Below are 19,684 nucleotides of genomic sequence, written 5' to 3' on the forward strand. Positions count from 1 at the left end.
ATACCCCAAGGATAATCAATGAAACGCAACGATCAAATCACTTTCAAAAATCATTATTACTCATTAAATCATTATATTTTAAAATTTTTGTGAAATAAATATAAGTAAACCGTTGTCTTTTTTTTTTTCTACTAATAACAATAATAATAATAACAATAACAACAACAACAACAACAACAATAATAATAATAATAACAACAACAATGACAACAACAACGACAACAACATTAGTAATAATAATAACATTAATAATATTATCAATAATAATGTTGAAATCTGCTCGGCTCTGCTCTGCTCTGCTATTCTGAAATCTGCTCTGCTGAAATTTAATCTGCTTTGCTATGCTGACCTCTGCTCTGCTCTGCCCAGAAGCTCAAAAGAACAAGACCTAAGTGCTCTCAAGTTAAAACTTTAAAAGAGTTGAATAAGTTAAACCTCTCTCGACCAAACATACTCCCAATCCCAAGCTTCTCCCTTACCAAACCGATCCACCGGCCACCACCACCTCCTTTCCTTCTAGAAGAGCATGTGCCAATCACGTTATACCAGATTATCAGATTTTTCAATGGAATAAACATAAAATAACATTTAACAAACGTTGAAATTGACGTTTATGACCATTGACTGTGTTCACTCAAAACACTCAGCAGAAAAAAAAAAAAAAAAAAAAAAAGGAGAGAGAAAATTGGAAGCTGAATCATCTGATTTACAGCAGCAACATTAGAGATATGATTAATTTCAATTGTTCATATTAAGATTCATGAAAATGAAAGGATGTGCAGAATCTGGAGGTTGCCCAAGTGACTATGCTGCTGTTTCTGTATCTGCCCTTTCTCTTTTTCTGTATGTTCTAACTTTTCCCTTTTTTTTTTTTTATCAATTTCTTCATTTTTGTATTAGTTGTAATTAATTCATCAATATCAATTTAAACCCTTTTAATAGCATAATTTTTTCTTCAATGGGTCAACTTTTGTTTCAATGATTCTTGCTTGTTTGTGTTAATTTAACTTAATTATGTCTATTATGAAACTGTCTGTAAAATGTGTTTCTTTAAACATGTTTTGATTTTTTCTGAGTTTTTTTTGGGTTTTTTTTTGTTTGTTAATTTTATCTTAAAAGTTGATGGATTACTTGAATTGGTTTGGTTATTCCTGGTTAATTTCTAGTCTCTAGGGTAATGCTACTATAGAAAATCCAAAATCTTTATTCAGTTAATAAAATTTGTTGATTTATCTGAAATTTTTGTTCAATCTACTGTTTCTGGGTGTATTTGTTGTCTTTGCTATGTAGTGACAGTAATGTAGATAGGATTCGATCTGAGGTCTTGGGTACTGAACCATCCCCCAAGACTTTAATAAGTTGCTAATGCTTTGAAGTTAGCTTGCTATTATGTCTTGATGGCTTGGTAGCATGCTTGCTTATGCTGTAAATATTTTTGCTTTCCTGTACAGGCTTCTTGCCCGTTCAGCATTTCCGTTCCTGTATCACAAGCTGTCAATTCCGAAAGGCAGTGCATTTTGGGTCCCGATCGTACAGATTCTTGCTAGCTTGGACCTTTTGGTATCGGTTGTGGTGAGGATGCATGTACATTGTGGTGAATTTTGCTAGATGTTTGATTTGCTATGTTTATTCTAACTTGCAAGTTGTTTTGCACGATTCATCATAGATGTCAGTCAATTTGATCAGCATTGAAAGAAGGCAATGGTGGCAGTCTTGCTATATGTGGGCAGGTAGTATCCACTATCATCATATGTTGAAATATTTTTGTTTTCTCAGCTTTGTGCAAATCTAACTTTCTTTGAGCTATTTGCCTACAGTTTGGCTTGAAGGACCGTTCGGATTTGGTTTATTGCTTAGCTGTCGCATTGTACAAGTCTACCATCTCTATTTCATTTTTGTCAAGTAAGTCAAACTTAAAAACATGAAATATTAAGTTACAATGATAAAATCGTAGGAGTATGAGATAGCCATGTAAATCCTCCTGTTTACTTTGTACTCTTGTAGTGATGAAGTAATATAGGTTCTGATGGAAGCTTATCTTGGGTGTCTTTTCTAGCCAATCTTGGGATATGGCTTAACTTTCAGAATTCTTATGTCTCAGGAAGCGATTACCACCTATAAGGTCACATATTATTCTCCCATTGGTTCTTCTCCCTTGGATTGCTGGAGCTGCTAGTAAGTGAACTGATCTGATTGACCAAGTTTATTGTTTTTATTTCTCTATTTTAATAGATCAAACATCTGCCACTGTTGTCAGTATCCAGTATCAATCACTTCTTCGTACTACGTATATTCTAGTAAATGTGGGCTCGATTTTTGTTTTTGGTAGGGATGACAATGTCATGTGGGTAATTGCACAAAAAGGGAGACTTTATTTGCATATCAAGGACTTTTGTGCGGTAAAATGTATCTCAAAATTCTAACAATCTCAGAGGAAGACAAATGAACATACGATACATGGAGTATGGTTTAGCTCTAGTGTCTGCTGTTGGCTGTAGGCTTGACCTCTTCCTTAATGTTTAAAGGGTTTTTAAGGTTGTTGCATCCTTCAGTAAGATGCTGATTGTGTCAAAGTCATTTAATCTGAAACTGAATTTTACGTCACTATTCTGCTTAATTGTTTCTTACTTTAGTTTTTCTTTGCATATTGGATTGACATGATATTCTGCCATTTATAATTGATTTTTTTCAACACTACGCATATTCTGGTGCAGTTATACAACTGAAGCAACCATTGAACTACAGGTGTCAAATGTCTGCTCGGTGGGTCACTCCATCGATGGTCCTACACTCTATATACGTTGTTATATTTGTTGGGTTGACAAGGTCCATTCAGCATGTGAATTTCAGATTTGATGAACTCAAAGACCTTTGGCGAGGTGTAGTTATTTCTACCTTTTCTCTTGGTATGCTTGCCTCTTCTTATCTAGCTTTTTCATTGGCTTACGATGTGCAGTGAGTGATATAGTTAACTAGATGATACATGTGCAGTGAGTACAGTTAAATGGATGATATGGCCAACTGTATATTCATGCTTGAAATCACACAATTGATTTCTTTATTGTCTTATTATGTTGGTTGAATTTCAGTTTTCTGGGTTGTCGCGTATATTCTGAATGAAATTCATGAAGATGTTGAATGGCTTCGAGTTGGCTCTAGGTTTCTGCTTGCATTAATGGTATGCAACTTATTCTTCCTTGCTGGGCTGTGGGTGTGACCATATAAGTCTGCATCTCACTTTAACTGAAGCTCATCTTATAGTTTAGTCGACTAATGTTTTCAGGAAAATCTTGTGGTCCACAGACAAGTGTATTCATACTGGCATTCTTCTCTTATTCAAGCTCACAACCACTTCTCTCACAAATCAGCTTGAGGAAAAGGGAGGGCCCCAGATACGAAAGCATGGGTCAGGCTTTAGGCATCCCTGGCTATGAAATTCAGCTACAGAGACAATCAATGGCCATTGACTGCAATGAACCTCTTGATAAGCTTCTTTTGGATAAAAGATTCCGACAATCCTTTATGGCTTTTGCTGACAGGTTCTTTTCTGAAGCTTTGATTTAAGATCTCTTCTCTCCAAATTCTCCATAAATTTTCAAGTGTCGACATTAATAGATTACCTAGTAAATATTGGAGTGCTATACACATTGGCTATCCAAATAAAGTTATACAGTTTCAAGATGAATTATTGATCAATAAACAATGTCATTTTACCATTCTTGAATGACTGTTTAGAGGACAATGAGTGTTAATATTTTTGAGCTGCAGTTGTTTGGCTGGGGAGAGTGTCCACTTTTATGAGGAAGTGCTGGAGCTTGGAGAATTACCTGCAGATGACTCCGTAAGAAGAATCTACATGGCAAGGCACATTATTCAGAAATACATTGTTGCAGGTGAGTCAAGACTCAAGAAGATTATTCATTCATCTTTTGATCTGCTAGTAAAGAATTCAGTTAAATTGATAACAACCTTCGTTTTGTTAATCTAGTTAGTGGCCAAAACTGTTGCTTATCTTTCTCAAGCTATTCTTGTACACTTCATACGAATGCAAATATTAGTGTCTAGGCTAATTAAGAAATTTGCAGTCTCAATTTTTTTTATTAATACTGCTTGTAGTGAATATGCTAGGTCCTGCTTTTTGCCTTTTTTTTTCTTCTTTTTTTTCTTCCTGAAAATGAGTTGAGCTCACATAATTTCAGATCATTAAATACAAGGCCTATGAAGTTCAAACCGTTTAGAAATAGTAAATTCAGTATAAGGCTTCAGTTCAGGATTATATACTCCCTCCGTTTCATATTACTCGCAACAATTACCAAAAATGGCCGTTTCACATTACTTGCAACAAACTTTTTTTTCCCTCTTATAGTAAGTTTTATTATGTGATTGTACAAAATTACCCTTACTTAACACCCTAATTAAATTACTAATTTTTATCTTATTAACTTAAGCATTATCATAAATTAACTTAATCATTTCTACCAAAATAATTTCCCTTCCATCTAAATTCATCATCACCTTCTTTATCAATCACCACCACCAATCTCCTATCTCTTCATCACCAAGAACTTCTTTACCGCTGTTTATCAACCACCACCACCACCGATCTCCCATCTCTGTTTATCAACCACCACCACCACCACCGGCGATCTCCTATCTCTGTTTATCAACTCACTACCGCTGTCCCGTTGCTTGTGGCCGCCACCGTTTTCTCTCTCTTCCTTTTCTTATTGTTTCGTCGTTGCCGGTGAAGCTCAAATTTGAATGTTTTATGGTCAAATTTACCCATGAAAACTCTAGATCTAGAGTTTTGATGGTTACATTTGACCAATTAAAGCTTTAATTGATGAATTAGTTTGTCATTTACATCCTTTGGCTCATATATTTAGGGTTCCATTTTTCTCAGGGGATGGATTTTTGGGTCCTCTTTGTTCGTGGATTGTGGGCGAAATTGGGGTTGTGGGTTTTGTGGTTCGACATCGGGGTTGTGGGTTTTTATGGTTCGAAATTTGGTTCGTGGGTGGTGGTGGGTTGTGGTTGTTGAGTGGTTTTGGGTGTTGGGTGGTTTGAATTTTCTGGGTTCGAAATTTGGTTTGTGGGTGGTGGTGGGTTGTGGTTGTTGGGTGGGTTTGGGTGTTGTTGGTTGGTTCGAATTTTCTGGGTTCGATTATGGTGCAGTTGGGTGGTGGTGGTGGTATGGTGCTAGGCGGTGGTGCTTGTAGGTGGTGGCGGTGGTGCTGATGGGTGCTTGGGGGTTATGTTTTATTTTGTTTTTTTGTTTTTTTTTTGGGTTGGATTAATACTAAACACATGCCCTTATTTTTCATTAATTACACTTACTATCTTTTGCCTAGGAGTCCGCAATCACTCCATTTGTTGCGAGTAACTTGAAACGGAGGGAGTATTATGTTGAAAACACGCACACAAAGCTATGAAATTCAAATAAATCCTATTGAATACAGGGCTATGAAATGAAATTTAATTTAGATGAGTTTAGTTCAGGGATAAGCTCTATAATTTAGATATCGAAGAGTTTTCAAGTGAAGAAAACAAGGCCTAGACCCATTGATGTACATTTTTTTAATAGGACTTGTGCTGCAGTAAGCTTCATTGTTTGCACAAGCTTTGAATCATCTCCTGTTTATGTTTGGTTGACAGCCGTAAGCTGGTAGATGAGGAAATTTTATTTGACCCTGTACTTTAAAATTAGATATTTATGGACTTGATACCTGTTTATCAATTCTTGCTTGCTCCTGGAAACTTCATAATATGGGTAACTATTCAATGCCAGGGTCTCCTATGGAGGTGAACATATCCCACCGGACTCGACAACAAATTTTGAATTCTGCTGATCTTGCTCACCCCAATTTATTCAATACTGCACTCAATGAGCTATTGCAATTGATAAAAACGGTAAGATATTTCTTGCTTAGTTTTACAGCATTAAAATCCCACTGATATGGAAATACCTCTTTGTTCTGAACATGAGGGACTAAGTGACTAACCACCTTTTGATTTCCTTTTCGAAAGAACTTGGCAAGGGAATACTGGTCATCCGTGTATTACATGAAACTTCAAGAAGCTGGAGCAAAAGCAAATGGACATGATTTGGAGTTGGCTATGAGCTGGAATGTCACTCCAAGACTCAGCTATGTTCATGCCGCTGATGATCCATTTCACCAAGACAATCTTATGCCATCACAAAGATCGTGATCAAGGTTGGATACTTTCCGTATCTTGAGCCTCACAAATCACAATGATATTGCCGCATCTCCACCAACATGATGATCCAGAAAATCGAAAACTAGAAGAATGGTTGGTAGTATATATCATCCGCTGGATAAAGCAGGTTTGCTGTAATCGCGGTATTTTAAAAGTAAATGATGTGATATAAAGCTCCCCTGAGTTATTGGAAAGGAGTTTCTGCATTTTTCTTATGCAAGACCATGAGGTTAACTTTCTAATTAACGTACATAATTCTCCCGAATGTAAGTTAATATTGTCAATTCTTCTCATTGTATAACTGTGTTCTATATTGCAGGCATGCAACATTTTGTTTATAGCATTGCTTGATTGATGTTATTGCTATACAATTCCAGATTTATAAAGTTTAGTATTCTCTCTTACATTTATCTCTCCCTTTTATCATATTGGTATCGTACTCAGTCTATAAGCAAGGTTTTACTCCTTTTGTAAACCATTTAAGGCCCCGTTCTTTAGAGCTGCTCTGTTCTGCTCTGCTCAAAAGAAATCTGCTCTGTTATCTCTGCTTTATTTTCAAATAATAATTAATAATAACAATAATAATAATTAATATTCCATAATAATAATAATTAATATTGTATTGATGATAATAATTTATTATTTTGAATAATTATAATAATTATTAATATTAAAAATAATTTTAATAATTATAAATATTAAAAATAATTTTAATAATTATTAATAATAATTAATATTTATTAATCATAATAATAATTAATAATAATAGTTATCATTATTAATATTTAATAATATTATTAATTAATAATTTCTAATAATCATAACAATTCTTTCAAAAAAATAAAAAATAATAATAACAATTTCTTTTTATAAATATTTGATATTATAATCACAATTTGTAGAAACAGTTTATGTATGTGGGTATTGATTGTTAGTTCATTGATATATGTTTCTACTATTAACATATGTTAAATTTGGTATACATATATTTATGTTTTCACTCACCTAAATCAATGGTATATGCACTTAATAATAGTAATAGTAATAGTAATAACAATAGTAGTAGTAGTAGTAGTAATAATAATAATAATAATAATAATAATAATAATAATAATAATAGTATTAATAATAATAATAATAACAATAGTATTAATAGTAATAACAAAAACATTGATAATAATAACATTAATATATAATAATAATAATAATAATAATAATAATAATAATAATAATAATAATAATAATAATGGCAACAACATTAATAATAATAACATTAATAATAGTATTAATAATAATAATAATAATAATGACAACAACATTAATAATAATAACATTAATAATAGTATTAATAATAATAATAACATTAATAATAATAATAACATTAATAATAATAATAATATTAATAATAATAACATTAATAATAATAATAATAATAATAATAATAATAATAATAATGATAATAATAACATTAATAATAATAACATTAATAACAACAACAACAACAATAACAACAACAACAACAACAATTATGATGTTTAATAATAATAATAATGTTGAAATCTGCTCAATAACAATAATAATAATGTTTAATAATAATAATAATAATAATAATAATAATAAGCAGTGTCGTAGGAAGATATGCGATGGTCATTACACCGCTGCAGTTCGAGTTCTTTCTTCTTCAGGCGTTGCTCCTTATAATGACGCCACTCTTGCGGATTTACAGTCAAAGCACCCTTCGTCTCCAGCTCCATCCTTGCCTGATATACCTGTTGATCACCTTCATCTCGTTACGACTTCTGCTGTTGTTTTGGATCGGATTAAGAGTTTCCCTCGTGGGACATCATGTGGTAGGGATGGTTTGCGTGCTCAACATCTTATGGATTGCTTGAGTGGTGCAGCTGTGGTAGTCTCAGATGAGTTGGTTGACTCTATTTCCGGGGTGGTTAATCTCTTTCTAGCTGGAAGATGTCCTATGGAATTAGGAGAGTACATTGCTAGTGCTCCTCTTACACCACTTGTCAAGCCCGGTGGTGGTATTCGTCCTATTGCCGTGGGTACGGTTTGGCGACGTCTAGTTTCGAAGGTGGGTGTTGTTATGATTGGTCAGTCTTTAGGGAGTTGATTTGATGGCCTTCAATTTGGTGTTGGAGTTTCTTCAGGTGGGGAGGCTATTCTTCATGCAGTGAATCGGTTGATTGAGGATCGTGGTTCTGATGTAGGTCTTTCTATGTTGTTGGTGGATTTTCAAAACGCCTTCAATTCAATCTAGTTGATCGTTCGGTCATGTTACGTGAGGTACGTCGCTGTTGTCCGGGCATTTCGCGATGGGTTGAATTTTGCTATTCCAATCCAGCCAGATTGTATTATGGGGACCAAACCTTATGGTCGTCTCAAGGGGTGCAGCAGGGTGATCCCCTTGGTCCTTTGCTTTTTTCTTTGGTTTTACAACCCCTAGTGTGTAAAATCAGAGAGACTTTTGATGTATGTCTTCAGGCTTGGTATTTAGATGATGGCACGATTATTGGTGACACGTTGGTGGTGGGGCAAGTTCTGCAACTGATTATGGAGGAAGGACCTTGTTCTGGGTTACGTCTTAACGTGGAAAAGACTGAAGTTTTCTGGCCTACAGAAGACCCTAGAAGCAGGCTTGTGGGTGTCTTTCCACCTAATATTGCTCGACCTTTGCGTGGTGTTAAGTTTCTTAGTGGTCTCGCTAGTTCCGATTCTGGTTTTAGTGGTGAGCTTGTGATGCAGAAAGTGACCAAGACCATTGCCCTTATGGATAAGGTCGCTATGCTGGATGATCCTCAATGTGAGCTGTTGTTACTTAGGGCATGTACCGGAGTTTCTAAACTCTACTTTGCATTACGTACTTGTCCTCCTAGTACTTTTGAGGCGGCTCAGCGCACTTTCGATGGGGCTCTTCGATCTTCTTTGGAGCGTATTGTTACTGCTTCGGGGCCTGGGTTTGGCGATTGGCAGTGGCGGCTTGCCACCTTACCATTTGCGTTTGGAGGGCTTGGTGTTTATTCTGCAGGTGATGTTCGTCACTATGCTTTTCTTGCTTCTCGGTTGCAGTCTACTGATTTGCAAACTCAACTTCTATGACATGCTGACATTGTTTGTCTTGGACGAGCCTTTGAGGACGCGTTGGTTTTGTTTAATGGAATAGTGGAGTCTGACATTTTGAGTAATCCTAGTGAGGTCGCTGCCCTAAAGTCATGAAGAAATTGGCAGATATATATTTCACAAAGGTTACCGCTTCTGCAGAATCTGCTTATTCTTTAACTCCTCGACAATCAGCATTATGGAAATCACAGCAGGGAGATCACACCTCTGCTTGGCTTCGGGCAGTCCATATTGCGGTTTTGGGTCAAACGATGAATGCCAAGACTTATCGTTGTGTGTTGTGCTACCGATTGGGTGTTCCATTGTTTTCTATCCCGACGCCGTGCTCTGCTTGTTCGAGGGTTTTTGCTGGGGATATTTTTGGTGATCATGCGGTGTCTTGTGCTGGTATTGTGGGCATTAAACATCGACATAATGTTGTTCGGGATACCCTTGTTGATGTTTGCTATCGGTCATGGATTTCAGCTAGAAAGGAGGTGGACATTGGGTTATCTGGAGGGAACGACGGGGTCCTCGGACCTGCAGATATGTTACTTTATTCCTGGGATCGTGGTCGCGATGTCTGCGTTGACTTGATAGGGTCTTCTCCTTTGACACGGTCTGGGCTATCTGACTTTGTTCCTGGACGAGTAGTGAATGATGCGGCCAATCGGAAGCGGGTCAAGTACGAATCCAGTTGTCGAGCAATTGGATATGGCTTCCTTCCTTTCTTTTTCTCTTCTCTTGGGGAGTTAGAAAAGGAGGCTATTACATTGTTGAAGCGAATCCAGAAGTTCTCGAAGGCTCAGGACATTGGGGCACGTGCTGCAGCTCATATCTTCACTAGGATAGGATTTGCGATAGCCAGAAGAGTGGGGGTCTAGATTGTATCTCGGCTTCCCACTAATTTTTTATAGGTTAATAATAATAATAACAATAACAATAACAATAACAATAACAATAAAAATAACAATAACAACAAGAAGAACAATAACAATAACAATAATAATAATGTTGATAGTTCAATACTTAATTTACTAGTATTTGATTATTAATATCACGCGAGTGGCTGAATAGTTAAATTAAAAATGCTAATAAAAAGGTAAGTGGAGGAGTATTATATTTACAAACAAAGGGTGTGTGAATATGTACAAGGTCCATTAGAATATTGAGAAAAATTAATACGGTGTATAATATTTGGGGGGGGGGGAATTATGAGATTTCAGGAGATTAAGTTTCTTTGTCTTTAACTTAGGGCATATTCTTATTTATTGAAATAAATTGTTTATGAAAGAAGAAAATTAGGAACTTTATAGAACTGAAATTAAGCCGAAGAGAATAGGTCTTTAGTGCACCAATTTGAGACAACCTAATGAGTATTCTCTGTTTCTTTATACTTCATTTGTTTTTTTATTAGACATGGAAGTTTCAATATAAATGCATCACTTTTTCTTTTAATCAATAAATTCTCTTATATTTCTCTCTACTCCAAACATTGCCTAGGAGTTAGCAATTTCAAAATGAGCATTCAATAAAAATCAGAGGAAGTAGTTGTAACTTGTAAGCAACACCATGTCTGTTACGACTACCCCAAAGAAAATCATAATAGTTAATGGAAGGAGTTCATGTAAATAGAAGAGTACCATCATACATTGATCAAGTCTACTCATAATTAAATGGAGCAATTAATAGAGGACGTTTACTTATTGAAGGGGACATAATTAAATGTATTGTATAGGTACCTAACTTAGCTACTTAATATAAGTAGATTACCTCCATGATTTTTTTTAAGAATGTGTTCTCTTTAACCAACAATAAACCATGCTTCAAGCTTGCAATGACCTCCTTCTAACCCAGCCTCTATGTATTTCCCTTCTTTCATTCTTAGGCATCCTCTCCATTTTCAAACACACATTATGTCTCCTAAAATGGACATACATATCCTTCCTTAGACCCCCAAAAGACCTTAAAAAAACCTATGGTTCATGGGCACTAATCACCGGCTCTTCCGATGGCATCGGAAGAGCCTTTGCCTTTGAGCTCGCGGCTCATGGCCTCAACCTCATCCTTGTTAGTCGTAGTGCAACCAAACTTGAACATGTCGCTTGTGATATCAAACATAAGTTCCCTAACATAAACATCAAAATGGTGGCAATAGATTTTTCAAGGGACATATCATATGTTACAAAAGAGGTTAAGAGTGTTGTTAAAGGGTTAGATGTTGGAGTTTTGGTTAATAATGTGGGAATAACATATCCAAAAGCTATGTATGTTCATGAAATAGATGAAGATACATGGATGAAGATTTTGCGAGTAAATGTTGGATCTATAAATGGAGTTACTAAAGCAATTTTGCCTAATATGTTACAAAAAAGGAAAGGTGCAATTATAAATATTGGTTCTGGTGCGTCTATTGTTGTGCCTTCTCATCCTCTTTATGCCATTTATGCTGCTACTAAAGGGTAAGTACAATTATTAAATTTTATCTACTACCTCCGTTACGTACAGGTTATGTGCAATGATTAGATATTTTTCCTCTCTGCTTTATGTCAAATCGTTGCACATAACCTGTCACGGAGGTAGTAATTGCTTTTGCTCTTAGTTTAGTAATTGCTTTTGCTCTTAGTTTTACGTTTTTCACTGTTTCGTACAGTATATACTTCCTCCATTTTTTTATTTGACCATGTTTGCTAATAAATAATTTTAACCATTAATAATTTTAATTCCGTTTAAATAAAAATTACAAGTTATATTTTATGACAATACTTATTGAAACAATTCTAACAAATTTTCACATAGATATGTATTTCCTAACATATAATTCACAAAAGATAGTCAAAGAAGGGTTGGTAAATACTGAATAGTGTAAAAGTCAAAACGATTCAAGTGAAAAAAAAAAAGATGAAATACTTTCTTCTAACATTATGTTACTTCCTCCGTTTTTAAATACTTATTCCATATCTCCATGCGCGTAGTTTTAAGAGAAATTGGAGAAAGTAGTAAAATATAGAGGTACCGAGGTAGTGGGGTAGATAGAAAAATAAAAAATTGTAAAAAGCAAAAGCAGTGGAGAGAATTAGAGGAGATAGAATACAAAATTAATAAAATATGATTTATGTTGAATCCACTAGAAGCTTTCCAAATAAGAAAATGGAGCAAGTATTTTAAAACGACCGAAAAAAGAAAGTGAAACAGTATTTTAAAATGGAAGAAGTATCATTTACAATAAGGAAATACATAAATACATGATTATCCGAAATACTTCCTCTATTTTTTTTAAGTGCTTCACTTCTCATAAACAACCGTTTTTTTCAAGTGCCCCATTATCAAAATTGGAAACCCCACTCACCTTATATATTATCTCTTTTTTTTTAACCTCACTATCATTTTATAAATTTTTCTCTCTCTCTCATTATTTTTAGTGGTCCCCATTCATATTTCTCTCTATTACTTTTTCAATTTTTTTTATTCTTAATCATATTCACTTATACTATTTTATTCATTTACCTAAATGTGCCAAGGGTATGGGGCACTTAAAAAAACGGAGGGAATAATGCTTTACCATAACTTCTACACACGGAGACACGGAGTATAACTTTTTACTTGTATGTACTCCGTGATTGAGGTGTAAGTGTGTAACAATCAAATGGTTATCTTTGTATGTAAAGAGGTGTAACAGCCAAATAGTGGATTAACATGTGTGTCAAATTAGATTGCGTCAATTATTATAAAACGTTTAAAGTATTATCTATTATTCGTGCTACTTCCTCCGTCTTTAAATTACATTTCTACTTCTAACATTTATTCCTTATATAATAGAAAAAAATAAGAATATAATTTAGAGACAGGTAATAAGTAATAAAGTTAAATAAACTAATATCCTCCCTTGAATTCGAAAAAGGTTAAGAGATACTTGGTACGGATCGGAGTATAAAAGTTGGTTTGTCAGTGGTTACCCATCTATTAGTAATTAAGGATTTAAGATTGAATATATTACCAACATGTTAGTAAAAGAAAATGACAAACGGCATTTGGACAAATTAAAATTGTAGACAAAGAAATGTTAACGCATACACATTTAGTAGCTAGTTAGCCACCTTATTCGTTCCAATGGAATTATATCTAATTATTGCTCCAACTCTCAACCGCCAAATATTATTAAATGAGGATCCATTAAATTGGCCTTACTTCCACAACTGTGGCATGTTTATATGCAACGTGTTTTGGATGCAATCATATATTGAGTTAAGGACTAATTTAAGTTAAGGAGCACCTTTGGAAGCATTAGGTTAGAAAAATAAAAGTGGAAATTTTAAAGTAAAATAAATATGCAGTAATAACTATACCGATTGACCTCGTCAAAAAAAAAAAAAAAAAAAAAAATACCGATTGATATTGACACATAATTATGACATGTAATTTATTTATACGGAGCGTGCATTGTTTTAAGCAATATATTTATGTCATATATATATTTATCATCTCGAGGGTGTTCGTTAGCAAGATCGTTGATGTATACCGACGACATCATTACTGATCCGACTAATCTATCCACATAAAAATAGTTGTAATTAATCCAAATTAAGATTAGAATTATGATTTGTTTAACCTCTAATTAAAGGGGTTGACATTGACAAGTTAGCTGAAATTTAAATTGAATTTGACAAGGTCACATTGCTATTGGAATACTCTGTATAAAATTTATTAAATGTTTTTTCATATAGATTATTATTTATGAGGTGACGTGGGACCAAATTATACGTGTGTAGTTATATTGATCAACTCTCTAGAAGTCTTCATGTGGAGTACAAGAGTCAAGGGGTCGATGTGCAATGCCAGGTACATAAAACAAAGCCTCTTATAGTAAACTTTTAAGTACAAATTAAATGTAGTACATTTATAAAATTACTACCTTAATTTGCATCAAAAATAGAATTATTACCTTAATTAATTACTCCGTAGTACGAGTATTAACTAATTTGTGTTCAAAGTTACCATTGTATGTTGCAACCAAAATGGCCTTTAATGTGGCATCCGTCGAGAGACCAACCTTGTTCATCCCCACGGCTGAGGATTATGCCGTGGCTGCAGTCCGGCGTATCGGGTATGAAGCAAGGTGTACACCCTTTTGGGCACATTCACTTCAATGGTACATGGCTAGTTACCTTCCCAATAGTTGGCTTGATGCATGGCGCCTCTCTATAGGCATTCGGAGGAGATCAGCCTAATTCTATAACAATTCTCATACGTCTACCTCCGTTAAATTTTACGTGCAACTTTGAAATATTTTATATCTTACAAATAATACCACAAAATTGCATGTAAAAATTAACGTAATAGAGGTAGTATTCAAATTCTGTAAAATCATCAAATAAAAAGATAAATTTTGAATATAAATAAATAAATTATAAACGAACGTAATGTTGATTTGTATCCCGTATTAATAATTTTGTACACAATCGATAATAAAGTCACTTTTTTACAATATATGGTACTCGTACGTATCATATCATACATGACAATACAAGTTATCACAAATAGATTTAGGGCCTGATTATTGAGGATCTAGCTAGTAACTCGTGTTTGACTTGTAGCATTCAAAATACACAGGACAACAGACGAGCATAAGAGCCAAAACCCCAGCGATTCCTGTTATCAAAATCCACATGCTAGGTTTCCAATTTATAAGTTGAGTTGCATCTGTTGGATTTTCACGACATGATTCCAGATCACCAATTGTCCTGTCTTTGATATTACGTAGTTGTTCATCGTTGTTTGTCACTTTTAATGTTGCTATAGAGATATCACGTACTAGATCAGCGCGAGACTCTTTTCGAAAAGCCTGCACCAAATTGCATGTACAAGTATAAAATCCATCATTCACATGAATAACTTAGATTAGGGATGGCAACGGGTCGGACTAGGAGCGGATTATGCTAAATCCGACTCCGACCCGACAGGAAGTCGGAGGTTGAATCCGACATCCGACTCCGACATCCGACTTCGACATTCGACTCCGACTCCTATTTCAATATCCGACCTCCGACTCCGACTCCGATCCGACCCGACTCCGAGTTTTTTTTCATTATTCAATATACTTTGAGATGTTAGGCTATTTGGGCCTTTACAACCCACACCCAATGCCACCATGACCCACACAAAAATCCACTATCTATTGGAGTCGGAGTCGAATAATCCGTTAAAGTCGGACATTTGTCGGAGTCGGATTTTTTTCTCGGATTTTTTATAGGATCCGACTCCGACCCTCCTCCGACTCGGAGTCGGATTATTTTAACGGAGTCGAACTCGGATTACTTTTTTCTCGGACTCGAAGCGGATATTTTACCTCGGATCGGAGCGGAGTAGGGTCGGATCCAGACTAGATTGTCATCCCTAACTTAGATATGGTCACGTTTAAATTCATCTTACTCAATTATATTACTCAATCTGTTTTTTAATACTTGTTTCATTTCTCCATGCGCGGAGTTTTAGAAAAATTGAAAAAAATAATAAAATATGGAGGTAGTGGGGTTGGTGGAATAATAAAAAAATTGTAAAAAAAAAGGTAGTGAAGAGAATTGAAGGAGAGAGAATATAGAACGAATTAATATTGTTGGGTCCACTTGGTGAGAGAAATTAATTAAATATTGTAAAAGGTTTCAAATAAGAAAATGGAACATGTATTTAAAAACGGCTAAAAGAAAAGTGGGACAAGTATTTAAAAACGGAGAGAGTACAAAGTACAGATTATTACTTATTTCAAATCAGGGACAATACTATTAATTTCAGATCAACCTTTATGTGTAATTAAAAAAAAAAAACTATTTTTTTTTAGAAAAAGGAGTTAGGATTGAGTCATTACAAAAAAAAAAAAAAAAAAAAATTCAGATTAGATCACATAAGTCAAAATAAGCTAAGGTGAACATTGTTTAAGTTTGAGTGAAAATATCTTATGAAAATGAGCCAAATAAACACGTACTATTATGCTATGTTTGGATAACAAATTAAAAGGGAAATGGAAGGAAAGGAAATAGGAGGAAGGGGAAGGAAGGGAAAGTGGAGAAAATGATGAGCTTCATTTTCCCTCCAAATATCTCCAATTTTAAAGGGATGATCTTTATTAACGCTTTGTTTGGATAGCAAAGAAGGAAGGAAAAGAAGGAAAGGGAAAATGGAGGAAGGGAAGGGAAAAGAAAGGGAGGGGGAGGTGAGCTCTATTTTCCCTCCAATTTTGGAGAGATTATGGTTATTATAGAGAGAGGGAAAATAGATCCCTCCCTCTCCCTCTCCCTCTCCTTCCCCTTCCCCCAATCTTTTACCCAAACAAGAGATTTTGTCTCCTTCCATTTCTCTTCTCTTCTTTTCCTTCCATTTCTTCCTATCCAAACAAAGTGTAAAGGAGGAGGGAAAATGGATCCCTCTCTTTCCCTCCCCAACATATTATCCAAACAAGAAAGTTTGTCTCCCTCGCTTTCCCTTCCCTTCCTTTCCTTCCATTTTTTGTTATCCAAACATAGCCTTACGTAAATAGATCACATCATCACATAGCCTAATTTTAACTCGAAATGATGAATTGACTTGAAATAGCTTGACTACACGAATAACTAATGATAGAGATTAGCTAATAGACTTACGAAGCGAAAACCATCGGCATGCAAAGCTGCTGAAGGCACAAGGGTGTAAACATTGCAACGTTCGGCAACGAAAACCTTAAGATACGGTGTTTCATCAATTGCTGCATCAACACCTCCTCCTTTACTTCCTTTGGAAAGTAGATTTACAAGTTCTTTTTCATTGGAATAGGACTTCAATTGTGATTCCAAAAAGCCTCTTTGAATGAGCATATTACGAACAAAAGATCCCGTTTGATATCCAACACTTCTTCCATTTCTTATGAAATCATTCGTGTTGTAGTTTACAAGGGGAACTTGCCTTGGTGCGACTTGCAAATAGATGATGATTGCACCACAACAAGCTGTTATGATTACCAACATGAGGAAGCATAGCACAATCACTAGCCTCGTACGTCTTGAAGTTGTTTCCCCTACACAAAAAGATTAGGTATGTTATTATTTAAGGATCATGAACGCGAGTGCAAAATTGCTTTTGTATTGGTCATCGATTGAACAATAGCACATAACCCAAGCCTATAAAATTGATTGAACGTTAGTTATAAAACAGTTAGTGTGGGCATATATTGGTTGACTTCAGCCTCCCAAGTTTGAATTTTATCTCTTAATTTTTACCTGATACATTATTTATTTATTTATTTTTACGTGATACACATGCCATATAACGTTAGTTATAAAATAGTTAGTTATACGTTATATGGCATGTGTGTTTAGTAGCCATATGAAACATATAATGATGTACTACTCGTTCCTTTTTGTTGGTTACGCTAATATAAAAAAGGACGGATTGGAGTCCTCGCTCTCTAAAACTAGAGTGATGAGTTTTTATTCATTACCAGAATCTGTGCCTTGACAACGCACATAAAACCAGAATGTTAAAATAGACGCAGAAAAGCCGCAAACAGCCACAGTTGCGGCTATAATACCAGAAGGAAGACGCGTAAGAAATGAGGGCTTTCTATTTCCTGCCACGAGACGTAAGGGTACTAGCATCGACACTCCGGTTTCTGAGAATGGCATGCTAAAATCAACCCATTCAGTCCTGTAATACCTTATAGAAATGTCACCTACCGCTGCATCATACTCCTGCTTTCCAAATTAATTAAACCAATATCATTAGCAATTGGAATTTCATTACTCAAGGAGAAATTGTTATTTAACTATGAGTAAATTAGAGCAACTCCAATGATTGTAATTAGTGTCTTTGAGCATGTGCAGAGTGGTTGATTATTTCACATACAAGTCCCCCTAAGTGAAAGGGTCTCAAATTTCGATAATATATAAGCTATACAAAGGTTTTTTTCCCCACTATATGTACAATGAATCAATGATCTTAGGGTCTGTTCTCTTACGTTATGATTCAGTTCAGTTCAGCTCAGTTTAGCTCAGTTCAGCTCAGTTCAGTTCAGTTCAGCTCAGCTCAGTTCAGTTCAGTTCAGTTCAGTTCAGCTCAATTCAGTTCAGTTCAGTTCAGCTCATCTCCTAATTTCCTTCTCTTATAAAATATTTAGTTCAGTTCAGTTCAGTTCAGCTCAATTCAGTTCAGTTCAGTTCAGTTCAGTTCAGTTTAGCTCAGCTGAGTTCAGTCAATGAGAACATGCCCTTAGTCATTTAATGGTGCAATTTTTAAAAAATGAAGGATGTATAGTTTATTAGTCATCTAATGTATGTATTTCTTATTTTTTTTTGGCTTTTAATTTGACACTATATATTTTTACTCTATTTTGACCATAATCATTTGCTATAGACTTGGTTATCGGCAACGACTATAGGGTTTGAGTCAAAGTTAAAGGACTAAATTGGGTGGGACCCTTATTAAGTATGGTCAATATATTCTGAATTTTTGTCAATTTGACACATGAAGTTAACCAAAAAAAAAAGGTTGGACCAAAATTAATTAAATTAATTTTCAGAGATCGAGTCGATTAATGTGGTCTGGTCTTGTCATGTCAATTTATTCGATTGGGGCCGGTTTTTGTACAACTCTGAAAAAAAAAAAAAAAAAACTACATGGATATCTTTGTATTCAAATACTTTAGCATTGGCTTTTTCCTTTATTATTTTCCTTTATCGTTTGTTGGTCATCCATTTTTGATCTGTTATGGACTTGAGACCTACATTGGCCCAATCCTCTTTAACCTAATAAAATGCGACCCTCTTTTGACTAGACTCATTAATTCATTATCAATCTACAATGACCCTAAACCACCCCCCCAAACCCATGATCACCGGGTTTATTTGCTGCGCTATGATAAAATACATAATTATGTTGAATCTAATTATTGGATTAATCTCAATATATGTTATATTTTAAACAAGAAAAAATTAGTAATAAAATATAACAATTACACAAGTAAAGATGTTAGATGTCAATCATATTTATAAAATATATATATTGAATTATTGTTACATTTGTGTTGCAAACTTTGACTTTTTAAGTAAGACAATAAGGTCAATGATTAGGGTTGTTGGAAATAAAGAAAGGAAATTCAAAGGGTCAGATATAAGAGCCCGATCGGGCAGGCATCGCCCGATCGGGCGCGAGAAGAGTCGTAAAATTCTGGAGCTCCGTTGCCAGATCGGGCGACTCCTCCCGATCGGGCGACTCCTCCCGATCGGGCGCGAGAAGAGTCGTAAAATTCTGGAGCTCCGTTGCCAGATCGGGCGACTCCGCCCGATCGGGCGCGAGAAGAGTCGTAAAATTTTGGAGTTCCGCCGCCCGA

General features: G+C 35.0%; 3 protein-coding genes across 4 annotated transcripts; 2 read left to right on the forward strand and 1 right to left on the reverse strand.

Annotated features, from left to right (window-relative positions):
• Positions 1 to 360: 360 nt before the first annotated feature.
• On the forward strand, positions 361 to 6,623 carry LOC110712399 (regulator of G-protein signaling 1-like). Of its 2 annotated transcripts, none has more exons than XM_021890858.1 (11): positions 361 to 843; positions 1,452 to 1,572; positions 1,667 to 1,730; positions 1,818 to 1,902; positions 2,102 to 2,175; positions 2,715 to 2,906; positions 3,090 to 3,178; positions 3,304 to 3,539; positions 3,769 to 3,893; positions 5,789 to 5,910; positions 6,028 to 6,623. In XM_021890858.1, the coding sequence occupies exons 1-11, from the start codon at positions 761 to 763 to the stop codon at positions 6,208 to 6,210; spliced, it is 1,374 nt and encodes a 457-aa protein (XP_021746550.1). In that variant the 5' UTR covers positions 361 to 760; the 3' UTR covers positions 6,211 to 6,623. The 2 variants fall into 2 exon arrangements, with proteins under 2 accessions (XP_021746550.1, XP_021746551.1); XM_021890859.1 differs by having other exon boundaries at positions 2,715 to 2,879.
• A 4,370-nt stretch (positions 6,624 to 10,993) lies between these two features.
• LOC110712414 (very-long-chain 3-oxoacyl-CoA reductase-like protein At1g24470) lies at positions 10,994 to 16,522 on the forward strand. Its single transcript, XM_021890876.1, has 3 exons — positions 10,994 to 11,792; positions 14,100 to 14,169; positions 14,322 to 16,522. Exons 1-3 carry the CDS (start codon positions 11,152 to 11,154, stop codon positions 14,556 to 14,558), a joined length of 948 nt encoding a protein of 315 aa, XP_021746568.1. The 5' UTR covers positions 10,994 to 11,151; the 3' UTR covers positions 14,559 to 16,522.
• LOC110712482 (glutamate receptor 2.8-like) lies at positions 14,900 to 17,981 on the reverse strand. Its single transcript, XM_021890946.1, has 3 exons — positions 17,798 to 17,981; positions 16,965 to 17,374; positions 14,900 to 15,172 (listed from the first exon to the last, which is right to left on the reverse strand). The coding sequence occupies exons 1-3, from the start codon at positions 17,979 to 17,981 to the stop codon at positions 14,900 to 14,902; spliced, it is 867 nt and encodes a 288-aa protein (XP_021746638.1).
• Positions 17,982 to 19,684: the final 1,703 nt, after the last annotated feature.

Source organism: Chenopodium quinoa, unplaced genomic scaffold (assembly GCF_001683475.1).
Source record: "Chenopodium quinoa cultivar QQ74 unplaced genomic scaffold, ASM168347v1, whole genome shotgun sequence".
Taxonomy (NCBI): Eukaryota; Viridiplantae; Streptophyta; class Magnoliopsida; order Caryophyllales; family Amaranthaceae; genus Chenopodium; species Chenopodium quinoa.